This window comes from Balaenoptera musculus, chromosome 13 (genome assembly GCF_009873245.2).
Source record: "Balaenoptera musculus isolate JJ_BM4_2016_0621 chromosome 13, mBalMus1.pri.v3, whole genome shotgun sequence".
NCBI classification, from domain to species: domain Eukaryota; kingdom Metazoa; phylum Chordata; class Mammalia; order Artiodactyla; family Balaenopteridae; genus Balaenoptera; species Balaenoptera musculus.
In genome coordinates this window covers 44,350,587-44,373,895 of record NC_045797.1, presented here as the reverse complement: position 1 = coordinate 44,373,895, position 23,309 = coordinate 44,350,587, and the positions used below count along the sequence as shown (strand labels likewise).

Below are 23,309 nucleotides of genomic sequence, written 5' to 3'. Positions count from 1 at the left end.
GCATTTCGCTTTTCTCATTTCCCCGTAAACGGGCGGGTATTAATCCATTCCCACCTTCTAATGTCCTTGGTGTCCAGCTGGCTTTGTGGGATGTGCAATGGTTTTACTGTACTGCCTCGATCTGTGCCAGGCATTTATACACAGCCACGTGTGCGAGTCAGAGCGTATGTGGTCACCCCCGGGGCTCACGGGGTTAGCTGAACGGCCTCTCCGCTGTCCCTAGATGGCAGAAATGGTGGACACGAGCGAAATGGTCAATGGCGCTGCAGAACAGAGGACAAGCTCGAAAGAGTCCAGCCCCATCCCCTCTCCCACCTCCGAGCGCAAAGCCAAGACTGCCCTCCCGGCCCAGAGCGCTGCCACCTTGCCGGCCAGGACCCAGGAGACGCCTTTGGCCCAGATGGAAGGCTTCCTGAATCGGAAGCACGAGTGGGAGGCCCACAATAAGAAGGCCTCAAGCAGGTAACAGCACAGAGGCTGAGGCGGTCCCGGGGGAAGTCGGCCCATTAAGAGGTGGAGGTGGGCCACTCTTGATCGAAAGGGGAGTGTGTGTTTATGTGGCTGATTTGTTCTGTAGCTTCCCGGGCATTACATCCTTCTCGGGACTGACGTTGGGAAGTGGGAGTAGTGTGCTTTTTTTATTCACCGAGAGAAGGAAGAGTTAAGTGTGTGTGGGAACAGCAAGAAGAGGCCTTAGTAGTTCCTCCTGAGAAGGAATATTGCTAGATTGAGGGGGGGGGGGGGAGTCTTCCCTAGAGTGAAATGATTTCACTGTTGTTTCCCTCCTGGGGGATGTTTTAAGACATTCACCATTTCCCCTACCTTATCGCCATATCAGTCTTTATACTCGTTATCTCCCAGTAGCCCTACTTGTATTATCTCCATTTTACAAATGAAGAAACTGAGGCTCTGGGAGGTTAAGAAAGCTCACTCTGTGTAGTAACTTAGTAAATGGCACAGCTAGGGTAAAACTCATCTGACTCCACAGCCTGTGTGCTTAACCAGTAAACCAAACTGCCTGGAACCACCATGTACAGTTGTACAGGTTGTACACTGTACAAGGGAATCCCATCTAAGAGCTGCCATCCACATTGGGGACATTATAGATTTATTTGTTAATACAGGCAGGTGGCAGTAAAGTGTCTTGTTCTAATAAAGGCAGTATATTAGGACAGTTTGCCATACCCTGGGGGAAAGGCTACCTTTTTCTAATTCAGCCAGTGTACCATAAGTGCTAGTGGCCCTGGGTCTGCCTCCCCCTCCCTGTCACGTTGCCAGGCCACTTCATTACAGAATGAAGCTGAGGTGGAAGAGCTGCTTAAGGACAGGCATGTTTCCAGTAAGGAGCTTGGCCTGTACCCTGTTACCACACGAGTGTACCAAACACCAGCAAAAGTCTTTCCCGTCAGAGCCAAGAGTACCTTTATTTAATGAAAGAGGGCACTGTGGTTTTCTTCAAACTCAGAGTGAGAAGTGGCCCTCAAAAACCTGCCACTAGCAGTACGTGTCTTGTCTTGGGAGTCCACAGAGGAATTCTGTTCCATTGCGTATTTTTAGCAGGATTTAGGAAGGGCCTTTAACAGGGGATCATGCCATGTTGTGTGAGGATCGTTTTCGTGTTAATCAGACCCTTAGTTCTTGAAGGTAGTGTGGAGCAGAAACTTGAAGTTCCTTTTTTTTTTACTGCTCAGGTCCTGGCACAACGTTTACTGTGTCATAAATAACCAAGAAATGGGTTTCTACAAAGATGCAAAGACAGCTGCTTCCGGAATTCCCTACCACAGCGAGGTCCCTGTGAGTTTGAAAGAAGCCATCTGTGAAGTGGCCCTTGATTACAAAAAGAAGAAGCACGTGTTCAAGCTAAGGTGAGCGTTGCCAGAGAGTGGGTGTGTGTTTATTTTCACTCTGGGGGTTGGTTTTCTTAGATAGATGCTGTGATCAGTTGATTCCTCTCCTCTGCCGTTTAAAAAATCACCGACAAAGTGACAAACTGGATAGGCACACGTCTTGGTTAGGATCTCTGGGCTTGGTGGCCGGTTAATGGCACAACTGAACATGGAAGAAAAGGAGCTTTCCTTTTTGTAAGCTGGAACTTAGTGTTTCCTGAGACAAGGTGAGCTAGTCACTTTTCACAGTTTAAGGGGAGCTTAGAAAAATAGTTTCCCCGTCTTTGCAGCTAATCCAGACCCAGGAGTTGCTGTTCTTTGCTCATGACTTATCTGGAGATGGGTCAAGTGAGTCATCCCGGAGCCAGGTGGAGACAAACAGGAAGGGGCGGGTGCTCCCCTGACTCACCCAGCGGATGTTCCAGATGCCTCTGGAACCATTCAGTTCCAAATGTCTCTACCCTGTACAACACATACGACTCCCAACAGAGTGGATCCAAGCTCTGAAGTTCTGCTTGTACTTGGGAATGGGCAGAAAAATCCGTTTTTCTTTTAAAAGCGTGAAAAGCAAACATGTTAGTGGTTAGGACGATACTTAGTCTGATACTAACTTGATCTGTTGCTTTGGAATTTGAAAAGCAAACTTTGGTCCTCAGTTACACGTGAGTCTCATGCCAGCTGGACGAGGCCAAGGACCGCAAATGAGAGCAGTTCAAATAGGGTGATTCTTTGAGCCCTGGACGGGCACTGGAGGCAGGCCTCAGGGACCTGGGACGCTTTACACGCTGTAAGACCAGGCGCGGCCAGCCTGGCACCCACCCTGGCTGCACGCCCACTTTGTACTTCCTTGATGCGGCTTCAGAGCGTCGGGATATCGGCAGAGGGCATTTACCTCCTCTGCACCGGCAGCACCCGCTTCCTCTGGACGCAGCAGAGAAGGAGGGGCCCTCCCAGCCAGCGTCCTCTCTGTGTCACAGCGATAGCCCGGCCAGGGCAGTTTCTCTTGTTCTGAGAGGTGTATAAGAAGAGAAGTCTAGGAGAACTTTTCTGGGTGTCAGTTCAGAAAGCCTGGTATTTGTTAACGTGGGGGCTGTAAGTCCAGTGGCAGAATTTCAGGAGGGCCCGTGAGTTTTAAAGAGCTTTCTTCTGTGTTCAGTTTAGAGCAGTGATCGGTCATCCCAGTGGTCTTTGCCCCAACAGATCCAGGTGTTGACATGTTCGGAGCTTTTTGGATCCTTCCAGTGATTGAAACACCCATGTTACCTGTGCATATTGGCCCAATTATATGGCTTCTTGATGCCCCGGGGCGCGGCTGCTGGGCCCGTGCAGGCCCCCCGGCACGGTGGGCGACGTGTGCAGGGTTCTCACGGGCATTTCTGGTGTGATTCCTGCGGCTTGCTTGTATCCCACATGAGAGTTGAGGGATTTTTTTTTTTTTTTTTTCCTTAAGTTATATTGTGACTGAGTTTCTTCCTTCAAATTACAGACTAAATGACGGCAATGAGTACCTCTTCCAAGCCAAAGACGATGTAAGTTTCTAAGTTTCATTTTTTTTCAAATACTTAGAAGTTTGCAAGTGTTGGTGGCCCGATGAGCTTTATTTATGGTGTTCTTCACATAAGTAATGATCCAGTGGTGGCTTCTGTCCTCTGGCCTCCACGGTCATGAACGCTGGCAGGTGTTTGGTTCTCCTGTATCTTCTCAGAGGCAGTGAATGTCATCTCGCCGTCCTCCCACCGCGGCAGGAGAGCTAGTGCAGGGTCCCTTGAAGTCCGCGGAGGAGACCTGTGGGTGAAGCAGAGGGAGCAGGTCCCAGCACTGGGTGTGGATCCTGCAGCCCAGCCAGGAGCCTCCCCGTTGCACCCACTGCGCCCCGCTGCCTTTAACCAACCATTGCATGGCTGTGCTCCTCCTTGAGAGGAGAGGGGGTCGGCCGATGGGAAAACAACACGTATGCAGGGCTTTACATTCGAAAAAAGCAACTTCTGTTAAATTTATACAATGTTATGCGTCAAATATATTTCAGTTTAAAAAAGGAAAAGAAAAAGCACCTTCTAGGGTGGGACCTGACACCCTACTGTAGACCCGTCTTCCAGCTCGTCCACATTTGTTAGGGCCACATACTAGAGTGAGGACCTTCAGGTACCGTAAACCGAATTCTGGTGAGCGTTCAATCATGTTCACTCCTGTCCTGACAAAGCAGAGGTTCGTTTGGGAACTGCTTTGCCCTCTCAGGCAGACACACCGTTCCCAAGCCTTCCAGCCCCCAGAGGCTCACACAGTCACCCAGGGGGACTGAAGAGCGTCTCGTGCCCGTCCCTCTTAGTTGAGTCTCACCTGTGTCCCCTCCTTCATCCAGGAGGAAATGAACACGTGGATCCAGGCCATCTCCTCTGCCATCTCCTCCGATAAACACGAGGTGTCCGCCAGCACCCAGAGCACGCCAGCGTCCAGCCGGGCTCAGACCTTGCCCACCAGCGTTGTCACCATCACCAGCGAGTCCAGTCCCGGCAAACGGGAGAAGGACAAAGAGAAAGACAAAGAAAAGAGGTTCAGCCTTTTTGGCAAAAAGAAGTGAACTCCTTTCCGTCACCTCCTGCCCTTCTCTTAACCTTTTCAGTGAAATTCCAGCATGCAAGCTCAGAACCAACACATTACTCTCTGTGCCTAAATGTTCCTCAATGTGGTTGATTTTTTTCTTTTAATTTATAGAGCATTTCTCGGGGGGGGCGGGAGGGGAAAATACACCTAAACACTTTATCTCCAAGTTACAAAAAAGCTTGAGGTGCAGAGGGAAGACCAGATTTTTTTAAACGAAATTATATAGATTAGATCTCAATATTTAAACTGTTCCTCAATTTTGTGAGGCTGTGTTGGAAATAACCCGCCTCTAGTGCTGTTGGTATGCAAGGCAGCGGTGCTTAAACAGTATTTCCTGTGCTCACCACAGACAAAATGTACCAAGTTCCCAACACCATTCTCTTCCATTTACTTCCAGTGGTTACCTTGAGTCTTGACTATTGGAAGTGCCCACGATGGGTCTAACCTGGAATAAACAGATTGTGTATTATGATCTCACTGCAGCCACAGTGCAGCTCCATTGTTAACTCTACAGACCAAACCGTTTGTATCTGGCATCACTTACTAACACACGACATGCGGCTCTTCTGCATCAACCTGGACGACGGTTAAGAATGTCGGGATCCAAGAAGGAATAGAAAACTGATACTGTTTTAAATAATCTGTAATTTCAATTTTTTTTTTTTTTTTTTTTTTTGCTGAAATACATTATATTGTATGTTTGAGATAATTCTAGTACAAAGTATAATAAAACTAGATGTATAATAAACCCTTTAAATCATTGGTAAGTGTACAAGTGGAACTGAAGCATTTACTGGACAAAGTCCTGTTACCCTAATGGTTACTTGCTTGTGCGTTGCCACACTGTGTTATAATTTGCTTCATTACCTTGCTATTTGGTACATAGTGTGCATTTCTCTGTCACTGTAACGATTGTAATGACAAATTTTCATCTTACTGCACAATCAAAATGGCATTGATAGGAATGAACTCCACAGAGGCTGGGCCTGAGCAGGGAGGTGGTCACTCAGGCCCGGTGCTCAGTCGTTATGACCTGTACCTCTCGACTTTTGCCCTCTCTGTTCAATATATGCTATGTCATTAAATGCTTTTAAATCTAGCATGGTGGGTAATTGTTGTTTTTCCTCTCCTTGCATGCACGCCATGTAGGGAATTTGCAAAGTGAGAAACAGCAAACGGGAAACATTAGACTGTCCATCTGGGTTCCTATTTCGCATTCTTGTGCATGTCTGGTACCCCAGCTTTGAAAGTTACAATAAGCGGTGTAATAAATATGGAATGTTTTGCAGCCCTACATCCAGATTTTATCTTCTATTTATGAAAAAGTTATCAGAGAGCTTGCTAAACCTGAGCTCTGAGGCAAGGGTTAGAAAACGTTTTCAGCAAATGGCCAGAGATAAGTAAATGTCTTAGGCTCTGTAGGCCGTACTCTCTCTGTTGAAACTCTGCCATTGTGTAACACAGAGGCAGCCATCGATGATACATAACCAGTGGGCACGACTGTGTTCCGGTAAAACCTTATGTGTGGACACAGGTTTGAATTTCGTTCAATTTTCATGTGCCACACCATAGTCATTTTTGATTCTTTAAAAACATTTAAAACGTAAAATCTATTTTACACAGATTGTACAAAAACAGATGACAGGCCAGGTGTGGCCCGTGGGCCAGGTTGCTGATGCCAGCGTAGGATCGTGGGTTAGAGACGTGTGTTGTACTTGTCCTAGTTTATCTGTGTGTATCGACTCCGTACCACTTGCGTGTTTTCTTACATAGAGTAGCAATGGGTGCTAGTATTATAGACTTTTCAGTAGTTTATTCCCCGGAGGACATGCCTACCATGACATCAGTCCCGGGCCTCACAGCTGACTAGCATCAGGGCTTTCTGTTACCCTCAGGTGAACTGAGACCTCACTGTTTATTCCCCCTACCCCCACCTGCACCCCCCCAAGCACCCAAGGCCATTGATCTCACCATGACACTCCCTTGCCCTCGCCTTACTCAGGATTGGAATCAAGTTGTTCAATTCGCAACAGGTGAACCTCTGACCAAAATGTTTACTTAAGAAAAAGCATCTTAGAAAATAATCATGATTAAACTACAATGAGGTATCACCTCACACCAGTCAGAATGGCCGTCATCAAAAAATCTACAAACAGTAAATGCTGGAGAGGGTGTGGAGAAAAGGGAACCCTCTTGCACTGTTGGTGGCGATGTAAATTGATGCCGTCACTATGGAGAACAGTATGGAGGTTCCTTAAAAAAAAAAACTAAAAATAGAACTACCATATGACCCAGCAATCCCACTACTGGGCATATACCCTGAGAAAACCATAATTCAAAAAGAGTCATGTACCACAAAGTTCATTGCAGCTCTATTTACAATAGCCAGGACATGGAAGCAACCTACGTGTCCATCGACAGATGAATGGATCAAGAAGATGTGACACATATATACAATGGAATATTACTCAGCCATAAAAAGAAACAAAATTGAGTTATTTGTAATGAGGTGTAGAAAGTCAGAAAGAGAAAAATAAATACCATATGCTAACATATATGGAATCAAAAAAAAAAAAAAAAGGTTCTGAAGAACCTAGGGGCAGGACAGGAATAAAGACGCACATGTAGAGAATGGACTTGAGGACACGGGGAGGGGGAAGGGTAAGCTGGGACGAAGTGAGAGAGTGGCATGGGCATATATACACTACCAAATGTAAAATAGATAGCTAGTGGGAAGCAGCCACATAGCACAGGGAGATCAGCTCGGTGCTTTGTGACCACCTAGAGGGGTGGGATAGGGAGGGTGGGAGGGAGATGCAAGAGGGAGGGGATATGGGGATGTATGTATACGTATAGCTGATTCAGTTTGTTATAAAGCAGAAACTAACACACCATTGTAAAGCAATTATACTCCAATAAAGATGTTAAAAAAAATAATAATAAACGTGATTGATTACAGCCTACCTGACAAAGCCAGGCAGGTGGCAGGCAGGCCACACTCAAAGGGAAACTAACCAGCAATCCCAGATTTCCATAGAAAGTAGATGTGGATGGAACATTTTGCATGTAATTCCAGAGGCTTGCAGACCCCCGATACCTGGTTTTGGTGGTACATGCTCTCCTCACTGCCCTTGCTGAGGATGCCTGAGGCCTGAAAGTGGAAGATGATGGGTGGCAGGAGGAGAAGCAGCTGCAGAAGAATGGCTTCTGTGGGTCATCAGGAGCTGATGTCAGCACATGTGATTAGAAAATCCGAATGAAGACATGTTCACAGGGGGAAGTTACAGGCCATATAAGATCGTGATCTTCAATCCTGTCACGGTAAATAATGGATTTTTGTAAAAATCATGCACTGCTTAACATTTTGAGAATTGTGCACATTTATTTTTGTTGCTATAATGTACTATTTTACCTGAATTTTTAGTGGTACAGGATGGGTAATAAAACTGGTCTTTCTGTGTATACATCTGAGAATTGAGAAGCAGTAAATTAAGACTTTCAGGACATGAAGGAGGCATTCTTGATTGATGAAAGGCCGCTTTTGTCACATTTGAACATCTCTGAAGTTGGAATGCATCTTCAATTCCCAAGCCTCAGCGTTGTGTTTTCTTGGCGGTACTTAGAGTGATGATTCTTTGTACAACCTACAGGTCTTCAGTCAATGAAATAGAGTATATCAGGCTGAGCAGTGGACACATGGCTATCTTCTCACCAACTTTTTGGCACTTTTAGGGTTAGTAGTGTATGGGGTTGGGGGGCAGCTATGATATTTCCCTCTGGATACATTCTCTTCATTTATTAGTTGGAATATTTGAATATTTCATCTAGTGGTAGAATTCATATAGGAAAGACAGGGTAAATGCCTGAGTCTTTACCATGATTTAAGCTGGTCTTTCTAAGCATGATCATAACCCAAAAAAGCATAAATTAAAGAAAAAAAGTAAAACTTCTATCCACCAAAGCTCAGGACTTTTCTCACCATTGAGAGTCATGGTGAAATCATTCACTTCCCACTTCCCAACACTGACCACTGATGAAATTACCCTTTTTGAAATTTAAAGATGTCCCATCTTTGGCTGGTGGAAGTCCCTTCAAGTTGGCTTCTGAGTCCTTTTGATATCCCCTTCCTCCTTATCTGGCATGACACACTGTCCCAGGCTCATCCAGTACGTGTCTTGCCCCCGGACCTGCAATCAGAGATTCCTCTTAAGAAAACCTGGTTTCTTTTAGTGTAAAATGGTATTTTGAAAACCGTAATTTGTGTGCTAGCAATGCTCATTGCTCCTGGGTTGGTCCTTGTTTTCTAGGCGTATCAGTAGATAGAGCTAAGAAAAAATAACTCGAATTCAGGATTGTACAGGTTTTTCCTGTATTGTGTACTAAGCATTTTCACTCAGGATCGTGGCTTTCAAGGATACAGGAGCCATAGAGTTAGAATATCCTATAATTACTCATGTGCTTTATCCCAAATTACATGCATCAACTCAGAATACCAATAATACTACCACCAATATAATTGCTGAGAACAGTTTTTATTTTTTTAATTAAACTTTTAAATTTTGTGACCATTGTAGATTCACATGGGGTTGTAAGAAGTAATTCGGTACCGTTTACCCAGTTTCCCCCAGTGGTGTCATCTTGCAAAACTGTAGCACAGTATCACATCCAGAATATTTGATATACTCAAGGTACAGAACATGTCCATCACCACAAAGATCCTTCCTGCTGCCCTTTTATGTAGCCACACCTGCTTTCCAGCCCCGCTGCCTTCAACCTCTGCCAACCCCGAGTCTGTTTTCCATTGCTATAAATTTGTCATTTCAAGAATGATGTATAGGGGCTTCCCTGGTGGTGCAGTGGTTGAGAATCTGCCTGCTAATGCAGGGGACACGGGTTCGAGCCCTGGTCTGGGAAGATCCCACATGCCGCGGAGCAACTAGGCCCGTGAGCCACAACTGCTGAGCCTGCGCGTCTGGAGCCTGTGCTCCGCAACAAGAGAGGCCACGATAGTGAGAGGCCCGCGCACCGCGATGAAGAGTGGCCCCCGCTTGCCGCAACTGGAGGAAGCCCTCGCACAGAAACGAAGACCCAACACAGCCAAAATAAAATAAAATAAAATAAATAATAATTAAAGGTGCTAATAATTAAAAAAAAAAAAACCTTTAAAAAAAAAAAAAAAGAATGATGTATAAATGGAATCACCCAGGATGTAATCTTTTAGGATTGGCCTTTTTTCACTCGGCATACTTCTCTGGAGATTTATCCAGGTTATTGTGTGTATTGTACGTATCCATACCTTTTTTTATTGCTGAGTGCTATTAAATGGGGTGGATATACCACCATTTGCTTAATCATTCACTTACTGAAGGACATCTGGATAATTTCTAGTTTTGGGCTGTTACAAATAGAGCTGCTGTAAACATTTATGTGTGGGTTTTTGTGTGAGCATACACCTTCATTTCTCTGGGATAAAAATTTTTGCCCAGGAGTGCTGAGAACAATTTTTAAAAACATTTTGTATGTGGTCTCTCCGTTCTCCCCTTTACCCCACTTCTAGGTCGTTTCATTGTATCTAAAATGTCTGAGCAAGTAGTTCTGCTCTCTCCCTCTGAACCCCCTGTAGTCTTAGTTCTACAAATAATTGTTATATTTAATGCTCACCCCCCCCCATCCATATGTGGGTGTTCCCTAGTCATTTTGGCTGTCTGAAGCTCCTTACCTTGGTGTGGTTTATGTATATATGTAAGTTTTTTAATTAGTTTCTCTAACTTTCCACGCCCCCCCTCCCCCCAGCAACCTTCCTTATTTTTGGCCAGTTTGCTAGGTCAAGGGCTTAATGTGAAGTGCTCTTCTGTTACTTTCAGAACTGAGTAAAGACTTTCCAAGGGAGAAATAAATGTGAGCTTCAAAGTTTTTCAAAGGTTAAAGAATGCAGGCCACTCTAGAAAAATAAGTTTTTCAACTTGTTAAAAAAAAAAGAAATTCCCAGTTGGCCTGACTTTGAGAAAGAATGTTATATCCTGTTTGGAGCTCTGTATGTTTTTGTAAAAGGCCCTCCTTCTAAAAGGAGGGATTCAGGAAGTGGAATTGGAGGGACCTACTCTCTCCCATTACTTTAAATTAGGAGTCAAGACGTGAGAAACTGATGCTTCTCTCCTATGCTGTTCAGGGAATTTTCACTCAAGCTGAGGCTGTGCCACCGACCCAAGACTCACATGAACTGGGGTGATTTAGGGGGTTGGTGACAGTGGGTAGAATTATTTGTAGAATTCAGATTTTTCCGAGGTAGCACCTCATTTGTCTCTTTCCTCTGCAGAGGAGCTTGGAAGACCAGTGTCCTCAGAAACACCCCAGTTTCTAATCCCCAAACGTGGGGTTTGTTGCCTGAGCTGCCCTGGTTGTCAGTGTTCACTTCAAACTCACATAATTGCTGGAGGGGCAGGGACACAGCAGGGCTCCCCCCTGCCTCGCCCCCTGCCCTGCTCCCCACACACAGCTATCCCGCAGGGCTCCACATCCGGGCCCCAGCACAAGTTTCCACTTGTGCCTTCCAATGTTTATCACACTCTGGGGACCCACTGTGTCTGGGAGTGGGAATGGAGGAGGCAGAACATTAGTGGAGTTTCCTGGAACTGCTGCTTTAAAGGGAAAGGGAATTTTCTCTTCCCTAAGCCCACAGGGACTTTCTCCAGGGGTGGGGCATCCTGCCTTCCGGAGCCTGGGCCTTCCTCCACGGAGCTGAGGAAGCCCTGGCTCACAGCCCTCTCCCTGGAGGATCTGCTCCATTCAGTCACCATTTGAGTTTCCCTGTCACAGAGGATGATTTCCAGCGTTCCTGTTCCTCAAGCTTTGGTTTTGTGAGGGAGACAATCTCTCAAGGTTTTAATCTCCCACCCAGGTCTGCCATCCTAGGGACAGGTGCCAGGGCTGCAGCTAAAAAGGCCTCGAAGAGTGTGCGTCTGCTGCCGTGTTTGCTGGTGTGCTGGCGGGCCCTTTCCCACTGCCATCTGTTCCATGCGTCTGTCACATCTCTCCCCTGGGCTTTCCTGGGTACCTGATCTGAGTGCTGTATCTGGCTTGCCTGGCCTTTGCTCTTCTGGGGAAGAGCGTGGGCTCTGAGCCCAGACCGGTTACTGTGCAGCCAAGTGACGAATATTCCCTCATCACCTTGGCAAAGCGCCTACTAAGTGCCAGCTCTAGGGGAGCTTCAGTATGCTATACTCCATACCATGGGCTTTATCAGAGGCTGAGTCATGTTTTCTTTACAAGGGGCTTGAAGAAATGAGTCTGCTCTCACTGCCAGGAGGAGGCTCTCTGTGGTTTTTTTTCCAAAGATGATTTTATTAGAGTGCTTCCCAGTTCAATAACAAGAACTCCACATCCCAGTGCAGTGAATAACAGACTTTGTCAGCTCATACAACTAAAACATCCTGGGGTAGAGCCAGTCCATGGGTTGATTTGCTCCAGAAATTCTCCATCTTCTCAGGACTGCAGGTGATATCTCTGTATTCTGTCAACCCCACCCTCCTCCATGGGTCAGTTTTGGCCTCAGCCTGGCTTCCCTCCCGGGGGTGGGGACTGCCAGCACCTCCGAGGCCACGTCCTTGTTCACATCTAGGAGGAGCGAGAGGGCTCCTCTTCCCCCAAACACAGAACAAAGCCCTGAGTTTCACTCTGAAAGGATTCATTTAGGTTTTGCACCATCCCTGAACCACACCTAAGCAAGCGGTATCACTCAGGCAACCAGGGTGCCTTCCCGATATCCAAACCACCGGCCATTACAGTGGACATGGGTGGGATGGGCCCCCATTGTCCATTACGACGTAAGACTGAGAAAGCCACATCAATGAATAACAACCTCAAGGGGTGGCTTGGGTGAGGGGGGTGGAGGAGGTTGATGGAGATTATGTGTGAGTGTTGGGGTGCTAAAGCCCCCACTTTCTTCCTGGTTCCTCAAATGTCGCATATCTCACCATGAGAGTGCTGGCCCCCAAAGAGGGGTGGGGTTTGGGGAAAGGGGGAGCTTCTCTGAAAGCTACTTTTTCTTTTAAAAAAGGAGGAACAATAGTTCTAGAAGAAACCTCTTGGAATGAGGCCTGAAGCTCCCTCCATTTAAAGCACCTGCTAATGTATCCAAGCTTGCTCCCTGACTGCACGGTGGGCCCTGGGCTTTCCCTCCAAGGTGCTTGTTTGGGATGCACCTGGCTTCAGAGAACAGATGCCGGTTGATGAGTCAGAAGAGGCCCTAAGGGTCTAGTCCTGCTTGCTCGCATCTGCAGGGCTCCCTTCTCCAGCAGTCAGTGGGGGGTTACTTCAGACATTGGCACAGCTCAGCAGGGAAAGGAGCTGATGTTGGGATGCTGTAAATTTATGCATTAACCAAATGCTTGGCTAAAGAATTGGACTTTTTTTTTCTTTTGAAGTAAAGCCCTCACCTTTGAAGGTGCTAATTATCTGTTTCTCTGGGGAGTGCCGAGTGCCTGAGTCGGTGGTTGGAACCTCATTTGGTCGAAAGACAATCTGTGAGGGTCTGCACGCTGTCCCTGGGGGCCCTACATCATGAGGGAGCTGCTCCCTTGCCACTCAGCACCGTATTTCTTACAAAATCTCTCGTCACTGACAGGAGGTAGAAGTACCCAGGATATGAATGACTCAAAAGGCCAAGGGTGTCCCATGGGACCGGGCTGGGGTGCTGAGGCAGGGTTCAGGGGAAGCCATTCGCTTGGGTCAGAGGTCTGGGTGGACGAGGCTGCACTGGTCTTTGGAAAAGAAGGGGAGGCAGAATCCTTGGCATTCCTCAGTTAGGAGGGGGAGGACTTAAATTCCATAGCAGAACAGTTTGCAGAGATGAACCTGTCTGCACATTATCTTTTTAATTGTGACACTTGGCATTTCCGTCATTTCTCTATCACAGCTGCTTCTGAGGGGAGCAGCCTGGCTGTGGGAACATCATCACATGCCTCCCCTCGTGTCTCAGATCTTTGGGATGTGAGCCGGGAGAAGTGGAGGGCCCGCGTTCCACCCCAGGGCTGTCGTCATAGCTCTTGGGGCCCAACCAAGAGGAGTGCTATTTCTGCCCCAGCTGTGACTGGTGGCCAGCTTGCTGAGCTCTTACTGTATGCATCAGGTGCCACCTCAGCATTTCACACGTGCTAATTCAGCTAACCTCACAGTGACCCTGTGAAGCAGACACTTGTTACGGGGGTGTTGTTATAGCTGAGGCCAGAAGTGTCACTGCAGGGAACAGAAGACAGTGAGCCCCGCCCGAGCTAGGAGAAGCAAGCCCACAGCGCCTCCGAGTGTCCTGAAGCTCTGACAAGTTCTAGCTGACGCCGTGACCACCCCGGCCCCCTGCCTCACCCCCCACTCAGCTGTGTTACCTTCAGCTTCTAGAAAGGGTGTCGGCCCGGATCTCGCTGGCATCCTGCACGGCCAGCCCGGGCTCTGTGGAAGTGGGTGTGTGGGTGTGAACGTACCCCAGAGGAAAGGGAGAAGGTCTTTGCTGAGAAACGAGGAGCACAAGCTGGATCTGAATGTGCCAGAACCACTGGTTGTGTAACAGGGGTGGGGCAGGCGCACAGCCATTAGCGCGGCACCCTGAGGGCTGCAGCTCCGCCGACGCTCAGCTCCCAGCGGTCCTCGCGGCAGAGAGCGCAGCGCGGGGCGGGGCGGGGCGGGGCGGGGCAGGGCGGGGCTGCGGGTCTCGGCTTCTCCCCGGGGCCCTCGGGGCCCTCCAGGCCGTCCAGGCCCTCCGGCCTCGAGGCCGGCAGGTGAGCCTGGGGCCCCAGGGACAGGCCAAGGGCTGTGTCCTGCAGAGCTCCAGAGCCCTCGCCACGGCTGCCCACTGGCCGGACCCAGGACGTGAAGTCCGAGGCCTAATGGCGGCAGCGGTCTCCATGGGTCGCGGTCAGCGGAGGTCTCGGCAGCGGGAGTATATGGACACTGGCATTAAGGTAACAGCTTCAACCAGCTTCAGTCTCTCCCTTCAAGTGTCAAAAGCTGATACAGCTTAGGTCAGTTGTCTACTCCTAGGAGGTGGCCAGAGGTCAGGGTTAAGTTGCAGGGACATGGCGCATCATGACTTCAGGTCCACCTCTGTGGTGGGGCTCTTAAATAGGGGCAATTGTTGTGAGCTGGGAATTCACCTGTTTGCTATTTGCTACAACATGTATTCCTATTGATCCCATACAAATGATTCTCTCCAGTTTAAATGAAAAAGCCTGAGGGCCGGCTGGGTGCTGGGTGCCTGGCTCCCTCAGTGATGACGGCTGGGCGGGGTCTAGAGACAGGCTTACGAGGTGTGTGCCCAGGCAGGTGATCAAAGGGGAGTATGGCCTGTGAAATGGCCCTCCTTGGAGGGAGTTCATGCCCCCAGAGAACTGCCGCTGGGAAGAACGAAGTCAGAGCTTGGTCAGCTCCACCTTTGTGGAGATGTTCTCTCTGGGGATTCACTGCCCTTTCCAGCTCTGGGTCTTGACCTTGGTCACCTGACAGCTTCAGGAACTTTACATTTCGGGGAAACTGAGATTGGGTCTTTATCTCTTGCTCCCTAAAATCTTCTGGGGTCCTAATGCAAATTTTATCATTCCCAACCCAACACATTTTAAGCCTGCATCAGTAGTCTCTCTCACAAATACACAAATAATTGTTTCATCTTACCACACACTTTGCCACATTTTATTGGTATGGTAGGTCAAAAGCTAAGAACATGTTTACAGATTTTACTTCATTTTCATATTACTGCTTTCCAAACAATTCATCTGTTTATTTACTAGCTGTAAACAAAAGTAACCTTCTTGCCACAAAAACGATTGTTTTTATTTTTAGTAATTATAATACAGCAATCTCGAGCTTGCTTTGAGTTTCTTTGACTACCAGCTAGGTAAACTTCCTCTCCTGAATATGACAATTTCTTTTTCCTTTTGAATAATTATCTGTTCATACCTGGTTCACTGAGGCTTTGAGTCACAATCCACAAATACCAACTCTGGCTAATTAGGCAGAAAAGGAACTTATTAAGGCTCCCAGCATCCTCCAGGAGGGCCAGGGCACCAGGCTTACAGTTTTTACAGCCATGCAGATGCATATATTTGGTAGACATGAGGCCATGGCCCCGTGCCCTCACTCACTGCAAGGGAGGTCAGGAAAAGGCATTCTAATTTTCTATTAGGGAGGGTTCTGCCTCAAGAGGTGATGGACTCCAACAATGTAGGAATGCGGTTAAAAAACTGAGTGGCAGTATGAGTTTCCCTTTGCTGCCTTAACAAGTTACCATAAACTTGAGACTGAAAACAGTACAATCTTATTCTCTTAGAGTTCTGTAAGTTAGAAGTTGGACACAAGTGTCAGTGGGCTGAGATCAAGGTGTCAGCAGGGCTGACTTTCTGAAGGCTCTAGGGAAGAATTTGTTTCCTTGCCTTTTCCAGCTTCTAGGGGAGCTGAATTCTTTGACTTGTGACCCCTTCCTCCATCTTCAAAGCCAGCAACAGTGGACGCAAATCCTTCTCACGACACCGTCTGAACATCTACATCTCTCTTCCATTTTTAAGGACCCCTGTGATGACATTGCACCCACCTGCATAATCCAGGATAATCTCCCTGTTTTAAGGTCAGTTCATTAGCAACCTTAATTTCTCTCTGTCGTGTAATGAATGTAACATATTCCTAGGTTCTGGGATTAGGATGTGGATATCTTTGTGGGGGGCATTGTTCAGCAGAACAATGAAAAAGTGTGTCTGCTAGGTCAGCACGCATGTGGAACCTCAAAGACTGTTTGATTAGTCCTTAATTTCATTTTTAATCAATAACATCTAACCCACCGATAGTCTACAGTATGGTGGAAATTTGGGGGTAGAACCTGAGGCCTGTTAAACTTATTTGCAAATTTGTCTTCACAAGCATACATTACACTTTTGTCCTGGGTATAAATAAAATAGCTCTCTTAGAAAATATAATAAAAATAATTTTACTTTTTCACTTTTTACACATTTATCTCAGTTTATATTTTTGATTTTGTCCTTATGGAGGTATATTTATCAAGATAGGAGGATAAAGCATATTTATCTATCAGTTTCCTAGACTGATTATAACTTTTAAAAATCATTTTCATGATATGTGGCTTCCATCTGTACTTGTGCCCCAAGCCCTGCAGGTGTTAGTGGCAGAGCTGTCTGTCTATTGATGTAATCATGTGTGTTTTTTCTCCTTTAATTTGTGGAAAATGAATTACGATAGTGATATTATCTAGCCCAAACTTTCATTCCTAAGATAAACTAGTCATGATGTATTACTTTGTTTGTTTTTACATAGCTATATTTGGTTACTAAATTAGTTTTAGGATTTTTGCAGTCACGTTCATGAGTGAGCCTGGCATCATTTTCCTTTCTTATACTGTTGCTTCATGTTTGTGGTGTCAAGGTTATGAGAGCTTCACAAATTGAGTTGGGATTATTCTATCAATATTGCTTTATGTTGTTTCAAGCTTCATATTAAGTCTCTACAAGTTTTAGAATTTTTATTATCTTCCTGATGAATCGAAGTTTAGAATTTTATGTAGTTACCTTCTTTCTGTCTAGTAATGATTTTGCCTTAAATTTTATTTGTCTGATATTATTTCATTCAGTAGTAAAGAAATTTCATTTGGCTAACGTTTATTTTTCCATTCTTCCCTGACCCTCCCCCCAACCTAGGTCTTTCTATTATTTTATGTTTTAGGCATGTCTCCTGTAACATTACCTGGATTCTTAAAAATTTAGTCTGGTGATCTCTGTTTTTTAATCCTTTATATTTATGTAACTACTCACATATTAGATTTATTCTACCATTTTATTGTGTCTTTAAAACAAAATCTCTCTACGTGGCTATATTAGTCTGCTCAGGCTGCCATAACAAAATACCCAGACTTGGTGGAGTAAACAATAGAAGTATATTTCTCATAGTTTTGGAGGCTAGAAGTCAGATCAAGGTGCTGGCAGATTCAGTTTCTGGTGAGGACTCTCTTCCTAGCCTGTAGATAGCCCCCATCTCTCTGTGTGTTCGCGTGACCTGTCAGTGTACACAGAGAGAAGCAGTTGGGAGGGGAAACTCTCCCGTGTGTCTTCTTATAAATAAGGACACTAATCCCGTTGGATCAGGACGCCACCTTTAATTACTTACTTAGAGGCCTCATCTCCAAATACAGCCACACTGGGGGCTAGGGCTTCAACATATGAATTGGTGGGGGCAGGGGGGCATATTTAGTCCATAACAGTGGCATTCTACATAATCTCTCTGTATTCCAGCTTTCAAATTCTTTCTTCTGTTGTATGCCCTGTCCCAAGAGGATCTTAAATTTTAATGGTGACACCCCAGACAATTAACAATACAATGTATAATATTAGGTGCTCTTAAGTGCTGACGAGAGATTAAAGAGGTGCATGTATTTGGTGGAGGTGTGGGATGGATTGCAGTTTAGGTAGGGGGTCCAGCGATGGCCTTACTGAGAAGATGACATTTGGGTAAATATCAAAGAAGGTAAGGAAATGAGTCATACAGCTAAATGAGGAAAAATTGTTCCAGAAAGAGGGAACAGCCAGGGCAGAGATTTTGAGGACAAATGTGCCTGGTTGTTAGAGCAACAAAACAGGCCAGAATGGCTGGAGATAAGTGAGCAAGGGAAGGGTAGGAGGAAGAGGTTAGAGAGGGTAGCAAGGGACTAGACCATAGGCAGATGCCATTAGTCTAACCCACCCATTTTGTAATCTAAACCATGTTTGTATTTCAGTAGGCCATGGTAAGGACTTTGGCTTTTACTCTGAGAGTGATGGGGAGTCGTGGAGGGTTCTGAGCAGAGAAGAGTATCTGGTTTTTATTTCACAGCATATTCGGCTACTGGATGGAAAATCAACTTGGGAAGAGGTGAGAATGAGAAATGAGACACAGACATGGATCCTGCAGAGCACTAGCATTTAGTGAAGAAGATAAGGTGGGCTTTGAGGTGTTTCTCTCATCTGAAGACAGTTCAGTATGTTGAAGGCTGAGAGAGAGTTGTCAGTGAGGATGAAGACTGTTTAACTGCCTTGAAGTAGAAATGGAAGGGGTGGACCTTGGAAGGTTGAGGGCTCTGATAAATTTGCCTCTTCCCAGCCATGGTCCAAGCCAACTGAGAAATAAGATGAGGTATTCTTTGGAGAAAGGCCAAAATATCAACTTTATTACTGCGTCAAGTCTAGGTTGGAGGAAGTGAACTTTCTTAGGGCAAATGAGCTTTTTTGAATTGAATCTGAGCATTAGACAGACATACCTGCCCAGTTACAGAGGTGCTGGACCATCTCAGGCCTCCTCCAGTGAGGGCAGGACATTTGCTGTTAAGCCTACAGCTTGGTCAAGAGCAGGAAATCTGAGCTCCAAGCAGGCAAGGAAGATTTCCAAGAGCAAAAGATGGAGGGGCTGAGCTGAGCTGAGCTTGAATTCAGACAAAGAGCAAAAAACCATACTAATTTAGCTCCAAGAGGAGGTGGGTGCATTTCCTCTTAGCATTACCCAACTTTTCATTCTGTTGACTTCTCAGGTTTAATCACTGTTATGTACTCTATAATTTACTTTAAATTCTTTAGCATAGGCACTGTGGTCTAAGTATGCATGTTTGCTTTAATCTATACTCTGTATTCAGTTTTCCTAATTCAGGAATATATACTGCAAGGGTCATTAAGCTGCTAAAAAAGCTTCAGCTATCTTTATCTTGGACTAGCAATAGAGGCTCTGTTACTTAGACAAATGGATGTCATCAGTAAAATGAGAGGTATACAAGATGTGGGTTGGAAATTACAGACATTCCCACTCTTACCTAAACAGGGTTTAAAATTTTAGTGATAATGGATAACCACCCATTGAATAACATTCTGTGAGTTCATAAATAAATAAATAAATAAATAAATAAATAAATAAATAAATAAATAAATATTCTTTCTCATAATAGAAATTCAACAATAAAAATAAAAGAAACGATGGAATTAGAAACTCACCAATGTTGCCCAAAATAGTGGGTGAGTTTCATGATGAACCATATATTTATGTAGGCTCACAATGTCTTCCTGGATATTGTTTATTAAATATGAAGGGGGGAAGCAGTAATTTTATAGTGAGGAATCTTGGCGTGCCCATCTCAACTAAGCCATCAAAATTAACATCACCCAGTAATGGAGCAAGCCATTATCATGTGCCTCCTGATATGGTGCGCTGAGGACACAGCATCACTTCTGTAGCATTCCTACCGAAAATGCATAACCTTAATCTAATCATGAAACATCAGGCAAAGCCAAAATGAGGAAGATTCTATAAACGAATTGGTCTTTACTCTTCAAAATGTCAAGGTCAAGAAAGGCAAAAAATGACTGAGGAACTGTTCCAGGTTAAAAAAGCAGGCAATGTGTTGATGACTAAATGCAGTGTGTGATCCTGGAGTGGATCCTGGACCGAGGCAAAAAAGCTACGAAGGACATGACTGAGACAATGACAAAATTTGAATATGGACTGAGAATTAGATAATAGGTTTGTATCAAAGTTAAATTTCCTGATTTTAATATTGGTACTGTTCTTATGTAGGAGAATACCCTTATTCTTAGCAAACAAAAAACCAACACTCTGAAATATTTAGTGGGTGATTCATGTGCCTGAATCTGACTATATCCTGTAACCAGAATATTGTGACATTTGCATCTAGTTAACCTTCCATGCACAGAACAGAGCTGGGACTTCACAGAGGTCCCAGAATAGGTTGTAGGACTGTTTCTTGCCTGCCTGCTAATTAGCATTTGCATGGGTGGCAGAACTCAAATCTAAGAATTACTTTCATTGTATCTTGGTAGGGAGGTTACAGAGGAGACCATAGATGTTCATCAAAGGAGCCTGTTGTGAATAAGCAAATTGTTTTAGGTGAGTTTGCAACAACCGTTAAGCCTGTGGTCAGCCAGGGGTGTGGCTCTCTTGGGGGAGACCAGCAACTCATCAGGAGGGTCCTGCTCCCATCTTTGTGGACTAGCCACTGTTTTGGGGGGGTACCCTGCACACCGCTGGTGGGCAGCAGAGGTGGATTTATCACAAAGCTGAGGACGCTGACGCTTCATGACCCCTCACTTGCTCAGGCCCCTACCAGGGCCCTATACCTGATTTTGTATTCATCAACTTATGTTCTTTTTTCCTTAAACTGCTCCCTTCCTGAAAATTGTATAAGCTTCAGGCTTCAAAAAATCTGCTGGCATTTTAGGTTTTGCCTGCAGAAGGCTCTGAGATGGGTCAGAACCGCACAGTGAGCTCACAAAGCTGGACACTCACTCCCCATTCTCTTTCTGACCCCCATTTAAATCAGTCACATTGTCTATCGTCAGAGGTTCTTTGATGAGAGCAAATGATCACATTAAAATATTCCACAAATAAAATGCAAACATTATAAGGAGGTCCCAGGTGTGAATATAAATCCGTTTTCCATTACAAATTCTCAGGGAGAAATGAAGTTGAAAGGTTAGACCTACTTGCATATTAAAGTCCAAAGACAATGAAGTTTTGAAGGAATTAAATTTCGAAATCAAATTATCTTGCCCTTGTGAGTTGAAGTTCAAATAAGTGAAAGTCTAAAATTGATAAAATCCATCTCCCCATCCCAAACCCAGTTGCTAACGGCTCCATCTCAGCTAGAGATGTCTCAAGGCCTGGGTGGCGTTGAGGCCCTTCTGACAGCTGTAGCCTGGGCCAGCTCTTCCAGGAAAAGAGGTGGTTCCTTAAGACACAGCCTTGCTCCCCTCCAAAGTAAGAAAACGAGTGACTCTCCAGTCCTGGATCAATTTTCTCAGGAAAAAGCCTGTTTTAGGTGTTGACAGAAATCACAGCAGAGACTCAATGGTATCTGAGGAAAGCAGGATAGAAGAAAAGTCCCTTTTCCCTCTGTATCAAACCCCAGTTCTGAAACAGTGTTCTGAAGGATGGGAAGTCCTGTGGAGCCTCAGGAATGAGCAGACACAAAGTGGAAAATACGGTTTGATGTGAGCCTTCATTCAATAATGATTGTGTGTCCAATGGTGTCATGCACTGTGTCATGCTCTGGGGGGCAGTGGTGAGCAAGGCAAGCAAGGCCCTTCCTGGAAAGGATGAGGCCTGTGCATCCGCAAGTGCAGGAGGTCAGTTCGTTCAGAGCTTGGAGGAAGAACATTTACCAGCACAGGAGATCGCTTTGAACTCATTTCTCCCCAGGTAACCGAGAATGACAGTTCATCCTGATTTTATACCAGAGCGAGCCACAAAGAGAGCAGCCGTCTAAGAGAAGGAAGGGAGGGAGACTCTGGGTCAGAACACACAAATAAAGAAGAAAAGAAGCTGAATGCTTGTCTCCTCTGGCCTTCCAGGCACTGAGCTACATCAGCCTGAGGGGGCTTCTCCTCTGAGTGGCATGCCACTGTGCTTCCTGACTCTGAGTTTCTGGGCAGGGGTCCCTTGTCACAGATCTTGTCAGAGAGATTGCCAGCTTTACTTTTACTTCCCGATTGTAAAAAAATGACCTTTTTCTATCATCTTCCAACTGCTTCTCAGAGCACAAGTCATTTCTCTTACCTCTTTACTAGCCGTGTTACTTTGAAACTCCTAACATTTGATTGGCATTGCTCAGTGGAAATATTCCTGCTAATGCATGTGCACCCCTCGAACTTTCATCCTCTGCCAGATTGCTGCTCCAGCTGGACTTTTCACTCACCTTTTCGACAGAAACAGGAGCTTTAAATAAATGCGGCAACTCACATGTTATGGCCCTTTCTCTTCACCTTTCTCCAGAGAATGGAGAGTCACATCTTAGGTAACCCCTCAACCAGGCCTTTAGCAGTTGGAAGGCAGGAAGTTACAGCCATTATCAGAAGGAAAATCTGACTTTTAGATGCTGGAGGATACACAGAGTGCAGAGGGTGGATTATAACAGGTCTTTTTTTTTTTTACCCTTAAGACATCTATCAGTCCATACTAAGCTTTTCTCAGCTTCCCTCCCCACTCCTAATTGTCCTCTCAGTGTTTTTATCCCCTGCCCTCCTGCGGGTGTTCCTTGGAGTAGAATGTCCTGCTCCCATCTCTCTTCATCCTTGTTGTCAGGGGCTTGAGCAGGGCGGCTTCTCCCCGGAGAGGCAGCACGGTTGCCATGTTGGCTCCTGGGACAAAACGAAAGGAGCCAGAACCCACTTCCATGTGTTTCTAGAGGAGACTTGTGATGAAGAGGACAAAGAGGGACCTTGTTTCCGGGCTAAGATGAAGGCAATAATGGGTATCTCCATAGCAGCACTAAGGGATACATATCCATAAAGCCAATGCCTTTCCGATTCTTTTAGGAATCTGTCTGTACAAAGGTGGCACCAAACCTATCTATACAAAGTTAGAGCCAGTTAAATGTGGAATGGACTCAGACATCTGGGCAGACTGAACCCACCACTGATCAGTCATTCTGCTGATTTCTTCAATTTCCTTTCCATTTTAGGATTCTCACTTCTCCTCACCTGCGATTGTCAACACAGTGAGAGTTAGCTGGGTGCCCTGCGCATATCTAACTCAAGAACTGTTATTGTACTTGTAATTCATCAGCATACATTAACATTTCTAGTTTTACAAGATTCCATGCTAACATCCCTAAAACAGGCTGTGTCCACAAAACAGTGTAAAGTAAACATTCAAATCAACCAGTTGATTGGCCATTGTGATACCATTAATGATTTTTGTTTACTCCATGAATTAACAGAGTTCCAGGCCCACTTAAGTGTCAAAGCAACTTGTATTTCCAGAAAACCTAAACTGGAAATCGTTTCCCAGTGTGATAGT

At 45.5% G+C, this 23,309-nt stretch overlaps 2 protein-coding genes across 12 annotated transcripts in view; both read left to right on the top strand.

Annotated features, from left to right (window-relative positions):
- Positions 1–5,587, top strand: part of SPTBN1 (spectrin beta, non-erythrocytic 1) — a 195,189-nt gene extending 189,602 nt beyond the window's left edge. For 4 of the 6 annotated variants that reach the window (XM_036872634.1, XM_036872635.1, XM_036872636.1 and 1 more), the window contains 4 exons: positions 224–462; positions 1,692–1,865; positions 3,373–3,415; positions 4,246–4,464. In XM_036872634.1, coding sequence (XP_036728529.1) covers positions 224–462; positions 1,692–1,865; positions 3,373–3,415; positions 4,246–4,464 — 675 coding nt within the window. Of the gene's footprint in view, positions 1–223; positions 463–1,691; positions 1,866–3,372; positions 3,416–4,245 lie in introns of all 6 variants that reach the window. The other 2 variants (XM_036872638.1, XM_036872639.1) reach the window with 1 other exon arrangement.
- Positions 5,588–14,190: 8,603 nt separating this feature from the next.
- The window catches only part of EML6 (EMAP like 6), a 356,906-nt gene continuing 347,787 nt past the window's right edge, over positions 14,191–23,309 (top strand). For 2 of the 6 annotated variants that reach the window (XM_036873387.1, XM_036873381.1), the window contains exons 1-2: positions 14,191–14,440; positions 15,967–16,095. The gene's annotated coding sequence lies outside the window, so the exon portion shown is untranslated. Of the gene's footprint in view, positions 14,441–15,966; positions 16,096–18,249; positions 18,384–19,837; positions 20,016–20,332; positions 20,400–23,309 lie in introns of all 6 variants that reach the window. The other 4 variants (XM_036873384.1, XM_036873383.1, XM_036873382.1 and 1 more) reach the window with 4 other exon arrangements.